The 18,334-nt window shown below is 38.2% G+C and overlaps 1 protein-coding gene across 1 annotated transcript in view; it reads left to right on the forward strand.

The window, feature by feature from the left end:
* Positions 1-17,402, forward strand: part of LOC124712056 (cellular tumor antigen p53-like) — an 82,197-nt gene extending 64,795 nt beyond the window's left edge. The window contains exons 7-8 of the mRNA XM_047242351.1: positions 16,009-16,146; positions 17,208-17,402. Coding sequence (XP_047098307.1) covers positions 16,009-16,146; positions 17,208-17,261 — 192 coding nt within the window. The 3' untranslated portion in view covers positions 17,262-17,402. The remainder of the gene's footprint in view (positions 1-16,008; positions 16,147-17,207) is intronic.
* The last annotated feature ends 932 nt before the right edge of the window (positions 17,403-18,334 follow it).

The following is an 18,334-nucleotide window of genomic DNA, read 5'->3' on the forward strand; positions in this document are numbered from 1 at the left end:
TTGATGCAAAGAACACCAACTCTGCACCCACCTAGGCCAACCAAGTCAATCTGCCGTAGTAGAATATCACATGAGCACTGGATACACAGCGAATTATGAAGAGAGAAAAGTACTGGCCTCCTCGAATAACTACTGGGACTTCACTTCAGAGAGGCCATAGAAAATTGCACAACAGACAACCTCAAATTGCACAACAGACAACCTCGTCAACAGGGCTGCTGGTTACCAACTCAGTAAGCCCTGGGAACCAATACTATGCTTTATCAAGGAGCAACAGAGCAAGGGTACATGAAATCAATCTGCCACAGCCACCAAAGAGATACTGCGGCCCTCCCCACCATCTATCACAGCCTCCGCTTCCCCAACCACCGGACAAGCCACACATCATCGACGCACGGAATCACACCTGTACCCGCGAGGGATAAATGCTAACGGCAGAGAGCAGACAGACCATTACATCAGCACCAACTGATGATTGCAAAATGGTTATTTGCCAAAATATCGTCACCACTCAATGATCATATCCAGCTGGACACCCAAGAACTACTCATACAGTAGTTATCCTTAATTCTGTATACGAAACATATTGTCTGTTCTGATATGCTTTTGTTTTATTATTAAGTAAATCACAGCAGAATACTGCTTGTGAGTATGTATTTAATTTGCATAGAATGAGAGATACTGGCTCTTTACTACCCTGTGCAGAAGGCAGAGGCCCACAATGCGAAGAACATTATTGGAAGCTGATGAGCAAATTCTGCACTGCATCCAAGAAGATCCTGTTCACAGTACTAGAAGCATTGCACGCCAAGTGGGTGTACCGCACACTGTTGTTCATCACACTTTGAAAGAGGCGCGTACGCAGCCTTACCACATTCAACACATACACTCATTGGAAGAGAAAGACTTCCCTTCATGACGAGAATACTCAGAGTGGTTTTTGTTACAAAATGCACTGCATGATTTTGTAAACAAAATACTCATCGCAGATGAAGCTTGTTTCACTCGCAACGAAATAACATGCATACGTGGAATGTACATGATCTGCACGAAGTAATAACAACACATTTTCAGTGCCGCCTTTCCGTAAATGTATGGGTGGGTATAATTGGTGATTACAGTATTGGACCTTAAGTTTTACTTGCATGATTGACTGGTAACAATTACCAAATCTTTCTCGAGGAAATATTGCTACCAGCTTTCTTAGAAAATATTCCATTTAGCCGTACGTCATAATGCGTAGTTCTTGGATGATAGTGCTCCATTGCACTTTGGTCACAGAGTGCGAAGATTTCCAGGACAGTGGATAGGATGTTTTGGTCCATGTCAATGGGCAGCAGGCAGCCCTGATTTAAACCCAGTGAATTTTTACTTTTGGGGCCATATGAAAGAACTTATTTATGCTCAGAAAACGAATAGTATGGACGAACCTACGCACAGGAGTCTCAGTGCTGCCAATGCCATAAAGACAAATGTGCGTGTGTGTGAACAAGTGCGATGAAACTGGGTTCGCTGTAATGAAGTGTGTGTCGAATTGAGCGGTGGGCATTTTGAACACTTATTGTGGTATTGGTGTAGCAGGAAACAAAGTAATGTGTTTTGTTGTGGTACTGTTGTAGAAAGGGAAAATAATCTGAATTTAGTTTTTGTTATGGTGTTGTTGTGAAAAGAGGAAACTGTTGACTGTAATTAACACACAAAAAATTATGTGGTGATTGGTTGACCATGTACTAAGGGAAACACGTTTTATTTGATGTTAGCTTTTGTTTACTACCACAATCTTGGTTATGATGATGTTGTAAAAGAGAAAACACCTGGTTGTACTTAATTCATTGTTTATGTAAAACAAATTACTCATTCTTGACAACTCAATGGCTGCTTACATTGCTTGTTTTGGTAGTACCTAGCCGCCATGTCGCATTGTATGTGTTCAGTGTTTACATTTGCTCTGGTTCGTCCTTTACCTTTTTTGACCACTGCATTGATGTCGGTAATACACAAGCAAGGTTGAGTGCCATCAGCTGACAGTGTAAACAGAAATGCATCTATTATCAAACCTACAGATATCTGTCTTTTAGAAATACAAAAATGAAGAGCTTGATATGACATTTCATTAGACTTTTTTGTAAAGCACACTGAGATGTACCATCTGTATAATTTTGGATATTTCAAAAATGGGTAACCTATGTCTACAAGAATATTTTTTAAAGTATCATATAAAAATTTGAAGTAAATTGGCCAATAACTTTTTGAGAGTTTTGGTAACTATTTTAAATTACAGCTTGTTCTTATGCAGTAGTATAGATGAGAAATTTAAAGAATTCTAAACATTTGGTCTTTTCATTCACCCATAAAACACAGACTTCAAGAAATGGCCAATAATGTTGCAGTTAAATTCTTGCTTTGATTTTTATTGCATTTTATTTGATACCAAATGAATATGGTAACCTTTTTGATATTGCTTAGATGAGAATTTATATTTGTGAGGGTAATACCAGACTCATTATTTAAGAATTAATAAATCTTGGTTTGCATAAATGATACTAAAAAAACAGTGGTAGTTATTTTTGCCTTTATGCAGGAGCATGTCAATAATGTGCATCTTTTAAAGGATATCCCCATATGAAAGACAATATGGTTCTTACAAGGGACCCTGCCCATCGCTCCCCCCTCAGATTTAGTTATAAGTTGGCATAGTGGATAGGCCTTGAAAAACAGAACACAGATCAATCGAGAAAACAGGAAGAAGTTGTGTGGAACTATGAAAAAAATAAGCAAAATATACAAACTGAGTAGTCCATGCGCAAGATAAGCAACATCAAGGACAGTGTGAGCTAAGAAGCGCTGTGGTTAGCGTGAGCGGCTGCGGAACGAGAGGTCCTTGGTTCAAGTCTTCCCTCAAGTGAAAAGTTTACTTTTTTATCTTCGCAAAGTTATGATCTGTCCGTTCATTCATTGACGTCTCTATTCACTGTAATAAGTTTAGTGTCTGTTTTGCGACCGCACCGCAAAACCGTGCGATTAGTAGACGAAACGTCCGTCTCTCCAATGGGAACTGAAAACATTTGATCGCAAGGTCATAGGTCAACCGATTCCTCCACAGGAAAACACATCTGATATATTCTATACGACACTGGTGATGGCATGTGTGTCACATGACAGGAATTTGTTGTTGACCCACCTAACTTGTACACCTGGCGAATGGGTAAAAAGATTCTTCTATCTTGCCCGATTTAGGTTTTCTTGTGGATGTGATAATCACTCCCAAAAAAGTGATGAAAACGTAATGGACGGACAGATAATAATTGTCTGAAAATAAAAAATTAAACTTTTCACTCGAGGGAAGACTTGAACCAACCACCTCTCATTCCGCAGTTGCTCACGCTAACCACGGGACTACAGAGCTCGTTAGCTCACATTGTCTTTGATATTACCTTCTTGCGCGTGGACTACTCAGTTTGTATATTTTGCTTATTTTTTTCATAGTTCCACACAACTTCTTCCTGTTTTCTCGATTGATCTGTGTTCCGTTTTTCAAGGCCTATCCACTGTGCCAACTTATAACTAAATCTGAGGGGGGTGCGATGGGAAGGTTCCCTTGTGAGGAAATACTGTAGCGTATACTTAGAGAACCTTTATGTGAAGAAGACTGTAGCCATTACACTGTCACCATTCTTTATCTCAAGTATGGATCATGACAATAACATGAGAGAGATTAGGGCATGTGCAGAAGCATATTGACCGTCTTTTGATACTTGCTTAATATGTGAATGGAATAGGACAGAAAATAGACAACTTTGGTATGAAGAGCCCTATATGCCATACTTTATCTCATGCATAGACTATTTGAAATGAAGTCTATTTTTATAAAGGGCATTGAATAAGTAATGCAATACAGTATTTTTCATGCAATTTCGGCTGAAAAAAAAATGCGGAATTACTTGTGAGACATTTTGTAATATTCCCACTTCAGTCCCCACGGGTCAATGAAGTTCCAGTAGGTGGTGGCACTGTATGTTCCCTTCAAAATGGCATCTGTAATGGAGGTGCGTTCTAAGCAGAGAGCTATCATTGAGTTTTTTTGTAAAAACCAGAGCATCACAGATACTTATAGGTGCTTGCAGAATGCCTACGGAGACATGGCAGTGAACGAAAGCACAGTGAGTCATTGGGTTAGGTGTCTGTCATCGTCACATCAAGGCTATGCTAACCTGTGTGATATCCTGCATGCCAGCTGTGGCACATACAGCAATGACTCCAGAAATGTTGGGGACTTCAGTGTTTTCACTGCCAAAAATATGAAAATTAATTTCTTCTCCTCCATGACACTGCAAGGTCTCACTCAAATCTGTGTACCCAAGAGGAGCCCACAAAATTTCATTGGACTGTTCTCTCTCATCAGTCCTACGCCTGGATATTGCACCTCCCAGCTTCCATCTTTTTGACCCAATGAAAGATGTACTCTTTGGGAAGCAGAATATGGATGTTGGGGAGGTTAATGATGAACCAAGACTTTGGCTCTGACGTCGACCAGTATAATGGTACAATGCTAGTATACATACCTTCCCAGTAAGGTCGCATAAAACTGTCACATTGAATGGAGTTTATGTTGAAAAATAGGCGTTTCTAGCTAAAAGGGCGGGGAATAATACTGTGTATTGGGATCCTGAATAAAACCAACCCGCTTTCAGAAGGAGATAGAAAAAAAAATGCAGTATTACTTACTGAACACTCCTCGTATTTAACTGGCCAAGTGGATGCAACAATATCAAACTGTGGATAATGAATTTTGAGTAATAATTGATTATGTCCTTGGAGAACTGTAATTATTTCATGTTATCGGGTACTCAGAGGTGATCATTTACAACCAAAAGTTGCTCAGTAGGTAGTTGCCACCTTTGCTAAACGTGATTTGTGTACTCCAGCTTTATCTGAGATAATCTGAACATTTGAGATTTACTGTATCAACTTGGTGTTTGAAGTACTTGAAATGTCTATGGAGGTAAGCCATGTGCACTTGCTGGTTTGCATTCATTATGGTGGTATGATTCTGTTGGTGCACAACATTACTGAAGATTTTCAGTGCTCTAGATACTATTGAAACGACACTAGTGCAAATCCTAAAACACACCCTTTTTAAATAGTCAAGGTTGAATGGAATGTTTATTATGACAGATTACTTTGACTTTTGTCTACAGAATATTTGCAGATACATATCTATTAGATGTATTTTTGAAAATGGAAAGTCTGGGATGGAATACCAACAATGTGAAAAGGATAGTTTGCTACTCACCACATTAGGAAGGAATTGCTTTGCAGACAGATGCAGTGCAAAGACTACTAAACTTTTAACTTTCAAAGAAGTTCTTCCTCAGAAGCAGAACACACACACACACACACACACACACACACCTGGCTGTTACTTATGCAGCTGCTTGGGCCTGATCTATTTTTTAGATTTTTTTAGATTTTTAGTTTTTGCTACTGGGTTGTTTGAAGCGGGTTTCAGGGCATGTAAAGGAGTGAAGATTAGCATCTGATTAAACATTGTGTCCGGGAAGGCTCTGTAAAAACATTCAATTACGGTCATTTTCTTTTCAGTGGTGTTGTCCATTAACAAAATAACAAGGATTAACTAAGATATCTTGCCCTTAAAAAAAACAGCTGGATCAGTTTTCACTGTTTCCTTTAGTGTGGGCCGTATAGACCAAGAGTGGGAAAAACGTGATAGTCAACTGATCTGAATGTCATGTAACCATTTGCACTGTTCAAACTGTTGTTCCAAGCGCAACACTACTCGGGTGACTCTTATTTTTGTGTATATTGTGGATGAAGTTTTTATTTTTATGTTGATGGAATGCTGTTTTCATGATTGCCATATGGCTCGTGCTCACATGGTTTGTGGAAGTGTAGCTATATTTATAACGCCATACTTATTTGCATTCAGCATGCTGGAAACTGTTTTCCAGGATGTCATGACTTAACACCGTAGAGGGGGCATTAAAATTTCACTGTGGTTGAAAATGACAAACTGTTGAAATTTCAACCTTAAAATGAATATTTTCAACAGACATAAATGGAATGACTGCATTAAATAATAACATAAAGGCTATGGATGCAGTCCTCTTACCAAGAGAAACAACAGAGGCCCGTCATTGATTAAATTTGCAATTGTGTCCCTGTTGCAGTAAATAAACTGTTGGTAGGCAGTCTTGGTGAGGTTGCCATGTGTCTATATTCAGTGCCAGCTCATGAGTATACATTCTGAGTGTTCACAGATTTTTAGATTCAGATAAATTTGAGTGTGTCCAGTCTCACAGTAAAAAGAAAAAAAAGGGAATGGTGGTTGCTGGTGATTTTAATGTGGATTTATTGAAAAGCTCTGTCAATGAACAGTTATTGCAGTCAGTAACATTATCATTCAATTTAGTTTATACTGTCAACTTTACTACTAGGATATGTAAATGCTCTGAAACTGCTATAGATAATATCTTTGTAGACAAATATAGGGAAAAAGTCATATCACAAAACCAATAGTAAATGGGCTATGTGATCATGACATGCAGCATCTTGTTTTAAATGTTGAAACTTATCAGGATAAAAAATCTATTAAATCTGAGCACAGGACGGTAATAAAAAGTCAAACATTGAGAAATTCAGGAAATTGTTAGAAGACATAATTCTGACTCTAATGCAAAATACAAAGCAGTCATTAATAAAGTTACCTCCACTTTTGAAAATTGTTTTCCCCTAAAGGTTATTCAAATCACCCAGAAGTCAAAAAATAAACCGTGGATTACACAAGGAATAAAGATATCACGTGGGACAAAAAGGAGACTGTATCATTAGATTAGATTAATTATTCATTCCATAGACCAATAAAAGAGGGAAGCCTCCTGGGTGTGGAACATGTCAGATAAATACATTACAAAAATGTAATTAAAAAAACTTAAATTTGATCCTCAGTCAATAAACAGTAAAATTATGTACATGAATTAAATTTAAACTTCTAATATTTACAGGTTTAATACTTACATCTGCTTTCATTAAATCCATCATTCAGACATTTGCTAGTTGCTTGGCTATTGCAACCAAGTATTGTCAAAAATTAAAGTAAATTATTCATTTCAGTGATCCTCAGTTAAGAACAGTCAGATTATGTACAATGTTGAAAATTAAACTTCCACTATTTACAGACATAAGACTTACATCTGCTTTCCATACATCCATCATTCACACAGTAGGTAGTTACTTGGCTGTTACAACCAAGTATTGTCAAAAATTAAAGTATAATAAATTTTCATTAAAATGGTCTACTGCACTAGTTGAGAAACTCATGGATGGAACAGAAGGAGTTGGCCACCAAAAATTTTTAAATTACGTTTAAATTGTGCCTTGTCTGAAACTAAACTCTTAATGGTTCCAGAATCTCAGAATGGTTCTCTTAATGGTTGCTGGTAACTTATTGAAAATATGCATTGCTGAATACTGGACTCCTTTCGGGGCAAGAGTAAGTGATTTTAAATCTTTATGTATATTGTTCTTATTCCTAGTATTGATACTGTGTACTAAGCAATTAGTTGGAAAAAGAGATGTATTATTTACAACAAACTTCATTAAGGAATAAATATACTGAGAAGCTGTGGTTAATATGCCCAATTCTTTGAATAGGTCTCGACATGATGTTCTTGGATTTACACTACTCATTACTCTTATTATACGTTTCTCTACTCTAAAAATTTTCTCTATGTTTGTGGAGTTACCCCAAAATATGATACCATATGACATAATGGAGTGAAAATAAGCAAAATATGCCAGTTTTTTTTTTTTTATATATTTATATCTCCTATGTCTGACATCATTCGCATTGCAAACACAGACTTGTTTAGGCGCTTTAGTAGTTTGTTAGTATGTTGCTCCCAACTGAATTTATTATCAAGTTGTAATCCTAAGAATTTTACACTCTCAGCTACTGTCTGCTGTCTAGAAACAGCTCTAATGTTAAAATTGTAATGTATTACAAAGAATACAGCAAAATATTGAAGCAAGTAATCCAGAAATCATAGCAGCTTTATTATGAGAAAAAGATAATTACACCAGGCAACAAAATACAAAATAAAAACTGTATGGGATATAGTGAAGATAGAGGATTGGAGGGAGGGGGGGGGGGGGGGGGCAAAAAGTAAGAGGAACAGATAGCTCTAAAAATAAATGGGACTTTGGTAACAAATGTATGCAGTGTTGCTAACCTCTTAAACAAGTACTTCATTTCTGTTACTGACAGCTTGAGATTATCAGGTTCGGTGAACAGTGCAATGGAGTATCTGAGACCAGACTTTAAAAGTAACTTCAGTAAAATGGAAATGACACGTCTCCCAAAGAAGTAGCATCCATCATAAAATCCTTAACATCTAAGTATTCCAGTGGGTTTCATAACATAGCAACGAAGTTAATCAAAGAGTGCTCATGCAAGTTCAGTTCTATCTTAAGTTATTTGTATAATCAGTCTCTTATCAGTGGAATATTTCCAGACTGGCTAAAATATTCTGAAGTTAAGCCTCTTTACAGGAAGGGAGCTAGAGAGATACCACCAAACTATCGACCAATTTCACTTTTGCTAGCTTTCTCAAAAATATTTGAAAAGGTTGTGTTCAAGCATATCCTTAAGCATCTGACTACAAATAATATATTGTCCAAGTCACAGTTTGGATTTCTTAAAGTTTCTGATATAGAGAAAGCTATTTACATTTACAATGAGAATGTACTTAATTCATTAGATAATAAACTATAGGTTACTGGCATTTTATGTGACTTGTCACAAGCTTTTGACTGTGTGAACCACAGCATTCTCGTAAGTAAATTAGAGTATTATGGTGTCACCGGTAATGCTGCAAAATGGTTTGAGTCTTGTCTAACAGGAAACAAAGGGTGTCGTTGCAAAATACCTGTGCCGTAAGCAGTTAGTCTTCATCTGACTGGGAATTAATTACATGTGGTGCTCCTCAAGGTTCCATCTTGGGTCCATTGCTTTTTCTTGAGTGCATTAATGTCTCTCATCTGTTACATTGCCAGATGCTAAGTCTGTTTCGTTTGCAGATGATACAAACATTGAAATAAGTAGCAAGTCAAGTACAGATTTAGAAATAGCTGCTAATCAAATTTTCACTGACATTAACAAGTGGTTTAAAGCTAATTCACTGCCATTAAACTTTGAAAAGACCCACTATATGCAGTTCAGAACCTGTAAGAGATTTCCTTCCAGCATGTGTATAACATATGAAGACACACAGACTGAAGAGGTTGACAGTGTTAAATTTCTGGGATTACAACTCGATAATAAATTCAGTTGGAAAGGGCATACCACAGAATTACTTAAGCACCTAAACAAGCCTGTATTTGCAGTGAGAATGATATCAGATGTAGGAGATATAAATATAAAAAAAAATTTGCATTCTTTGCTTACAGGGTTATTAAAAATGATTGAAGCGATTTCACAGCTCTACAATAACTTTATTATTTGAGATATTTTCACAATGCTTTGCACACACATACAAAAACTCAAAAAGTTTTTTTAGGCATTCACAAATGTTCGATATGTGCCCCTTTAGTGATTCGGCAGACATCAAGCCAATAATCAAGTTTCTCCCACACTCGGCGCAGCATGTCCCCATCAATGAGTTTGAAAGCATCGTTGATGCGAGCTGCAGTTCTGGCACATTCCTTGGTAGAGGAGGTTTAAACACTGAATCTTTCACATAACCCCACAGAAAGAAATCGCACGGGGTTAAGTCGGGAGAGCATGGAGGCCATGACATGAATTGCTGATCATGCTCTCCACCACGACCGATCCATCGGTTTTCCAATCTCCTGTTTAAGAAATGCCAAACATCATGATGGAAGTGCGGTGGAGCACCATCCTGTTGAAAGATGAAGTCGGCGCTGTCGGTCTCCAGTTGTGGCATGAGCCAATTTTCCAGCATGTCCAGATACACGTGTCCTGTAATATTTTTTTCGCAGAAGAAAGAGGGGCCGTAAACTTTAAACCGTGAGATTGCACAAAACACGTTAACTTTTGGTGAATTGCGAATTTGCTGCACGAATGCGTGAGGATTCTCTACCACCCAGATTTGCACATTGTGTCTGTTCACTTCACCATTAAGAAAAAATGTTGCTTCATCACTGAAAACAAGTTTTGCACTGAACGCATCCTCTTCCATGAGCTGTTGCAACCGCGCCGAAAATTCAAAGCATTTGACTTTGTCATCGGGTGTCAGGGCTTGTAGCAATTGTCAACGGTAAGGCTTCTGCTTTAGCCTTTTCCGTAAGATTTTCCAAACCGTCGGCTGTGGTACGTTTAGCTCCCTGCTTGCTTTATTTGTCGACTTCCGCGGGCTACACGTGAAACTTGCCCGCACGCGTTCAACCATTTCTTCGCTCACTGCAGGTCGACCTGTTGATTTCCCCTTACAGAGGCATCCAGAAGCTTTAAACTGCGCATACCATCGCCGAATGGAGTTAGCAGTTGGTGGATCTTTGTTGAACTTCGTCCTGGAGTGTCGTTGCACTGTTATGACTGACTGATGTGAGTGCATTTCAAGCACGACATACGCTTTCTTGGCTCCTGTCGCCATTTTGTCTCACTGCGCTCTCGAGCGCTCTGGTGGCAGAAACCTGAAGTGCAGCTTCAGCCGAACAAAACTTTGAGTTTTTCTACGTATCTGTAGTGTGTCGTGACCATATGTCAATGAATGGAGCTACAGTGAATTTATGAAATCGCTTCAATCATTTGTAATAGCCCTGTACTTTCACTCTATTATGTCATATGGGATCGTACTCTGGGGCAACTTATCAAACCGAGAAAAATTCAAGGAACTTTGTATTCTAACCATTGCTTCTCAGTATATTTATTCCTTAATGAAATTCGTTGCAAGTAATACATCTCTATTTCCAACCAATAGCGTAATACATAGTATCAATACTAGGAATAAGAGCAATCTACATAAAGACCTAAAATCACTTACCTTGGTCCAAAAAGGGGTCCAATATTCAGCAACAAACATTTTCAATAAATTGCTAGCAACCACTAAAAACTTGGTTTCAGATGAAGCACAGTTTAGACAGAGTTTGAAAGACATTTTGATATGCAACTCCTTCTACTCTATAGATGGATATCTTAACAGAGACAGTTAAGCCAGCGTAAGTAAAAATATATGTTAGATTTCAGTTTTGACAGAATTTGGTCACAACAGTCAAGATAAGGTATTTTGTGTATGACAAATTTGTTAATACTGCATAACAATGTTCCATTCTGACAGCGTGTTAATTCTGTAAATATTAGCTGTTCCAGTTTACCACATTGTATTCACCTATTTTTGACAATCTCCTGATGAATGATCAGGGTAGTAAGTATTACATCCAAACGTTTTATGTTTTTATGTTATACTTTCTGACATGTTCCACACTTACGAGAATCATCTCATTTTTTGGGTCTATGGAACAAAAACTGAATCTAATCTAATCTATTCGCATCTCCTGTACAACAATTGTGCTTATCAACAAGTTTATACAACTACAGCCACTGCCAATATTAATAGCAGCAGTAATAATAATAAAATGCATAACTTCTCTGACAATAGAAAGAATTGTTTTTGTGGAACTTTGTTGTTGTGTACATAATTAAGTACTGTTTAGGGCAATAACAAAGAAAGTGTAAGCTTTTGCAACTCCCCATTTTGCATTTTTGTGTAAGTGGGAGTTTCCATTCTTTTCCGTTTTTCGGACAAATGTTTAAGTTCCCTAACGTATTTATTAGTTCACAAATTTACTTCCGGGCTGAAATCAGATTTCTTATGCTGCACCCACACAACAACTTGTGTTGACTGTACACTTCTTTGTCAAATGTTCACTTGTAGTCACATTTATTCGATTTTGTCACTCTCTCAATTAAAGGATCTGTTCTCAGAGGCCCTAGTTCCTTTGCAGCTAACTTTCCCTGGTAATTTACTTTTCTGTTCCCAGAATGAGATTTTTCACTGTGCAGTGGAGTTTGCGCTGATATGAAATTTCCTGACATATTAAAGCAGTGTGCCGGACCTAGACTCGAACTCGGGTCCTTTGCCTTTTGTGGGAAAGTACTCTATTGACTGAGCTACCCAAGCATGATGCAGCACCCATCCTCACAGCTTTACTTTTGTGTTAGTATCTAAAACGGATTCAACATAGCTCATATTTACACTGCACATAAAAACCGATTCCCACACAGTAAACAACCAACTCCAAACGCAAATTGCCATTTGTGGAAATAATTAAACACAAGTAGTAATGTCTAACAACATGGTGACATGACTAGAATACAAATGAGGCGCTGAGATCCATAAGGGCCTAAAGCACACCACTGTCGATCCCACATTTAAGTGAATATCAGAGAAACCAGTCGTACAGCTTTTTGTGAGTTCTCATATATACAGGGTGGTCCTACAGCACAGATAAACCTGATTCATCATAAGATCAACAGATTTCTATTTTGGTCTTATGTCAAAGTGGTAGGTGGATCAAAACAAAATGTCCAGACACTCTGTGACCAAAATGGTACTGAAACAGAGGATGACAGACTAAAGGCCGAAATACTAAATGTCTTTTTCCAAAGCTGTTTCACAGAGGAAGACTGCACTGTAGTTCCTTCTCTAGATTGTCCCACAGATGACAAAATGGTAGATATCCAAATAGATGACAGAGGGATAGAGAAACAATTAAAATCGCTCAAAAGAGGAAAGGCTGCAGGACCTGATGGGATACCAGTTAGATTTTACACAGAGTATGCGAAGGAACTTGCCCCCCTTCTTGCAGCGGTGTACCGTAGGTCTCTAGAAGAGCGTAGCATTCCAAAGGATTGGAAAAGGGCACAGGTCATCCCCATTTTCAAGAAGGGACGTCGAACAGATGTGCAGAACTATAGACCTATATCTCTAATGTCGATCAGTTGTAGAATTTTGGAACATGTATTATGTTCGAGTATAATGACTTTTCTGGAGACTAGAAATCTACTCTGTAGGAATCAGCATGGGTTTCGAAAAAGACGATCGTATGAAACCCAGCTCGCGCTATTCGTCCACGAGACTCAGAGGGCCATAGACACGGGTTCACAGGTAGATGCCGTGTTTCTTGACTTCCGCAAGGCGTTCTATACAGTTCCCCACAGTCGTTTAATGAACAAAGTAAGAGCATATGGACTATCAGACCAATTGTGTGATTGGATTGAAGAGTTCCTAGATAACAGAACGCAGCATGTCATTCTCAATGGAGAGAAGTCTTCCGAAGTAAGAGTGATTTCAGGTGTGCCGCAGGGGAGTGTCATAGGACCGTTGCTATTCACAATATACATAAATGACCTTGTGCATGACATCGTAAGTTCACTGAGGCTTTTTGCAGATGATGCTGTGGTGTATCGAGAGGTTGTAACAATGGAGAATTGTACTGAAATGCAGGAGGATCTGCAGCGAATAGACGCATGGTGCAGGGAATGGCAATTGAATCTCAATGTAGACAAGTGTAATGTGCTGCGAATACATAGAAAGATAGATCCCTTATCATTTAGCTACAAAATAGCAGGTCAGCAACTGGAAGCAGTTAATTCCATAAATTATCTGGGAGTACGCATTAGGAGTGATTTAAAATGGAATGATCATATAAAGTTGATCGTCGGTAAAGCAGATGCCAGACTGGGATTCATTGGAAGAATCCTAAGGAAATGCAATCCAAACACAAAGGAAGTAGGTTACAGTACGCTTGTTCGCCCACTGCTTGAATACTGCTCAGCAGTGTGGGATCTGTACCAGATAGGGTTGATAGAAGAGATAGAGAAGATCCAACGGAGAGCAGCGTGCTTCGTTACAGGATCGCGAAAGCGTTACGGAGATGATAGATAAACTCCAGTGGAAGACCCTGCAGGAGAGACGCTCAGTAGCTCGGTACGGGCTTTTTGTTAAAGTTTCGAGAACATACCTTCACCGAAGAGTCAAGCAGTATATTACTCCCTCCTATGTATATCTCGCGAAGAGACCATGAGGATAAAATCGGAGAGATTAGAGCCCACACAGAAGCATACCGACAATCCTTCTTTCCACGAACAATACGAGACTGGAATAGAAGGGAGAACAGATAGTGGTACTCAGGGTACCCTCCGCCACACACCGTCAGGTAGCTTGCGGAGTATGGATGTAGATGATGTAGATGTAGATGTAGATGTAGATGCGTGAGTAAATGCTACAATCTAACATTTGGCAATGATGTGCTTAAGGCTGTTACGATTCTCAATGCCTCAGATGGATTACTGTATGACAAAACTGATAACTTAATATACTATAGCTCATCCAGGATCCCACAAAACAGGTTTACTCCCAGTACAGCTTTAACATATACTGATGCCCAATTTAATTTTACTGCAGTATATAGTGAGTGAATTAGCATATGTGAGCTGTGTGCTATCATCCAGCAAGATTTATGCCGAGCGAGTGGAGGTAAAAGTCTGCCACTGTGTGCTACCACCTGGTGGCACTGATCAAATCTGTATGTATTCGGCCCATATGGCAATTATGTCACCTTGCGCATGCACAAAAGCTCCTCAAAATGTGCACAACTGAAGGTGTGCTCATGACCCTGATGCCAAGTTTCACAGAGTCTAGAAGAACAGTAGCACGGTAGATTTAAGAGGGTATCTTTTAGATTGCAGCATCTATGTTACATTTAACAGCATTCAAAGACAAATAACCAGTAAATCAGCAAGGTGTTGAAAGTTAGGGTGTTCGTGTGCACTTGTACTCTTAGACAGCAGCCACCACTGTTTATATTAATGGATACTTAATGGATATGAACAGTTGTCTTGATCATTTAATATTTTGCAATCTAGTTTCATGGAAACTGAAACCCTGAGGCACTACATTAATATCATGTCAAAGAAACTTCATTATATTTTTGTATAGGGCATCTGCCTGTCATCTTCAACATCATCTGATGTTAATGACCAGGTAGCCTGTCAGAATATCCATCTACACCTTCCACAGTAGTGCCCAGAGGTTCACCAGTGTTTAGTCTTCCAGTAAGTCATTAAACAGAAGTTATGGTACATCGTAAGCAGGAAACTCAATGTAATCAGTGATCACTTTCCTGCTTAAATGAAAACTGGATCACTGAGGCTGTTTCACAAAGTGCTGCAAGGCTGTAAACCCTCACTATATCTCTCATCAGCTCTTTGCCTTTAATTAACATCTGTTGTATTAATTATGAGATTAAGAAGTAGGCAGTGGAATAAGTTAGTAGCTGTTGCCTGTAATGGAAGAAACTTAATGCACTGGTTGTGCTTATGTGATTGTGAGAATGGAAGCTCTGAACAACTCTCACCTGTTCCAGAAGTTGTGACAGCATGTTTCACAGAAGGCAGTGTTATGTCACTAGCATTTTCCTAAGAAAGTGGATCTGCGGGTGAGGTCTCAAAACTGAAAATCAGTAAGCTAACAATTTTGCACTATTTTAATACTCTTGCTTTCATTACTATTAGGAACCTTTCCCGTCTGATATGGTCACATAATTCTTTAATTAATACAGCATTCATGTCTGAATTGGTCTACATGAGATCCTTCATTATATTGCATGATGACACTCTGATAAAACATTGGATTTATAAAAATTGAGATCTTCAAATCTTGAACAGTGTTATACCTTGCAACAGATCAGCAGTCACTTCCTTTCCTGGGTGGACAAGAGTATATACCGTAATGATCTCGTTGCCAATAGCATGAGATCTATGAAAAAATGTCGTATGAGTGTGACATTTCGTGCTTGATGTGTAAGAACAGTTGATATGAGCACATTATTCAATTTACGCAAAATTGTGGTATTCCAAGATATGACTTGCTAAGCCTGAAATTGATTTCCTTCAGAACATTTTTATTCTCCAGTACTGTGTGTGCTCTAAGTTTTGTTTATTCTTATGTTTCCTATTTTCTTCTACAGATACCTGTGAAGGCTTGCCATGTAAAAGAATTGGCAAAATTTGCTCAGGATTTGATATACAGGGATGTTGGTAAGGAGCAAAGACAGCTTAATGATCAAGATAAATCATTACTTGCACTGTATGAACGTATTATTGAGGTAGGTAATATATGACTTTATAAGGATTATAATTTGAATACAGTAATCATACTTGTGGCTGATTGCAATCTGTTTTTGACAAAACAGCATAAACATTATCTTATTTTGGAAATTTGTGTTCCACTAGGAAACAATCTTTATTTTTAAATAAGCTTTTAAAATGAATGGACATACGCATTAGTGTCTACAGAAATTTTTCCTGAAGAGGGGAGGGGGGGGGGGCAAGACTAAAAATTGCCCTTTTTTTCCATGAATTGGTCTGTTTCAAGACATGACAAGCGATAGGAACTAACCTTTATTGGTTACATCAAAAACTTATTATGTTCCAAGAATTGAAGCTTATCCACTCAATGTATGAATAATGAATAAAAACTCCGTACTCCAGTTTCTGGAGGAGGGCAGCAAGTACCCCATCTTATTGCCTCCCTCCCCTTCCACCCCACTCCACTCCACTCCACTCCACTCCACTCCACTCCCTCCACCCCCCATCCCCATGCAGATAGCTATGGTCATATAATAATGTAAAGCATAAATGTGTGGTATAGAATTATTTTACTCTATTGTGTTAATTACATAAGACAAGATGAAAGGCAAGTTTCTGAGTTTCAGTATCAGTGTAGCACATAGTTTTAACATTCAGACATTGTCATAAAAAACAATTTTTGACCAGTTAGTCAGTGATATCACTTCTATACCAAGAGATACTTGTGTCATCTCGTATTCTGATACTAAAATCGATTTCTTTATCTGCCAAGGGAATCATCTGTTGTTCCATAGGTTTTGCTTAAGTGCAGTCCCATATCATAATGTACTTATCATTTACAACTCCATTGTGATATAGAAGAGTGGCCTTTTTGTTAAATTTTCATAGTTTAGAAACCAAGTGTACCCTGTATTGTGGTATAGATCACTAAAATATGAATGGCTGTAGCATTCAGTGAAGTAGCCTAGAAATTAGGCTTATTTAGTACTAAGTTTCAAAAATACTTGTTTTCAAATAGTATGGAGTATATGATTATATTTTTTAATGAAGTAATTCATTTTTATTTGTTTGTTCACAGAGCCCTGGAGAAGAACTGTTGCGAGAAACTGCATTTAGTGTACTTCAAGAATAGCTCATTTATTCAGTACATTTTTGTTCACATTTGATGGGTATTTGTAAGACAACATTCCTTATTTCTCGAACTATTTTCATTATTTTGAGTAAAATAAATTTGATTTTTTACTTTTTTGAAAATAAATCTTTTTTGTAACATGCTGATGTACACAAACATTAAAAAAGTAATGGGGATGATATTAGGAAGTTGTGTAAAATATTGTGCTATCAAACAAAACAACTAGGAACTATGAAAACAGATTCTTTCTTGGACGTCGATTTAGCGGAAATACTAGTACCACATCCATCGCACCTTCTTTATCCCCTCCCATATGCGTGCACTCAAATTGTGTTTAAATTCAATGATGACTTTCTAACAGTTACACTAGCAATGCAGTCGTTGTCATAGTTGCCTTTACTCCAGAGACTGGTTTGTTGCAGCTTTACCCTCTAGTCTATCATGTGCATGTCCCTTCATCGCTGTGTAACTACTGCAAGCTACATCCACTTGAACATGTTTACTTATAGTCAAGCCCGACCACTTGTCTGAGCTGTTTATTGTTACATTTCATTTCCAGACAAGACTGGATCCAGTGTAAATACTACGAGAAAAGATTTCTGAACAGTTAAATGTGTATTCAATCTTAGAACACCCCCGTCCCCCAATCCAAAATGATTCTCAAGCTGTTATTAGTTTACAGTTTATATCTCCTTTACTTTGTCAGTCATCAGTTGTGTGTCACCTACTACTTTTAGTGCCTCATGTCTCGATTTAATTCCCTCAGCATTAGCTTATTTAATTGAGCTACATTCCATTACCTTTGTTTTACTATTGGTGTTGATCATCTTGTAACCTCTTTTCTGTTCAACTGATCTTCCATGTCCTTTACCATCTCTGACAGAATTACGATGTCATCAGTAAAACTCAAAGTTTTTATTCATATTTCTTCTGCTTAACTTAGATTCCTTTTCCAAATTCTTCCTTTGTTTCCGTTATTGCTTGTTGAGTGTAGCCGGCCGGAGTGGCCGAGCGGTTCTAGGCGCTTCAGTCTGGAACCGCGCGACCGCTACGGTTGCAGGTTCGAATCCTGC

The sequence above is a fragment of the Schistocerca piceifrons genome, chromosome 8 (assembly GCF_021461385.2).
Source record: "Schistocerca piceifrons isolate TAMUIC-IGC-003096 chromosome 8, iqSchPice1.1, whole genome shotgun sequence".
In the NCBI taxonomy this organism is placed as follows: Eukaryota; Metazoa; Arthropoda; class Insecta; order Orthoptera; family Acrididae; genus Schistocerca; species Schistocerca piceifrons.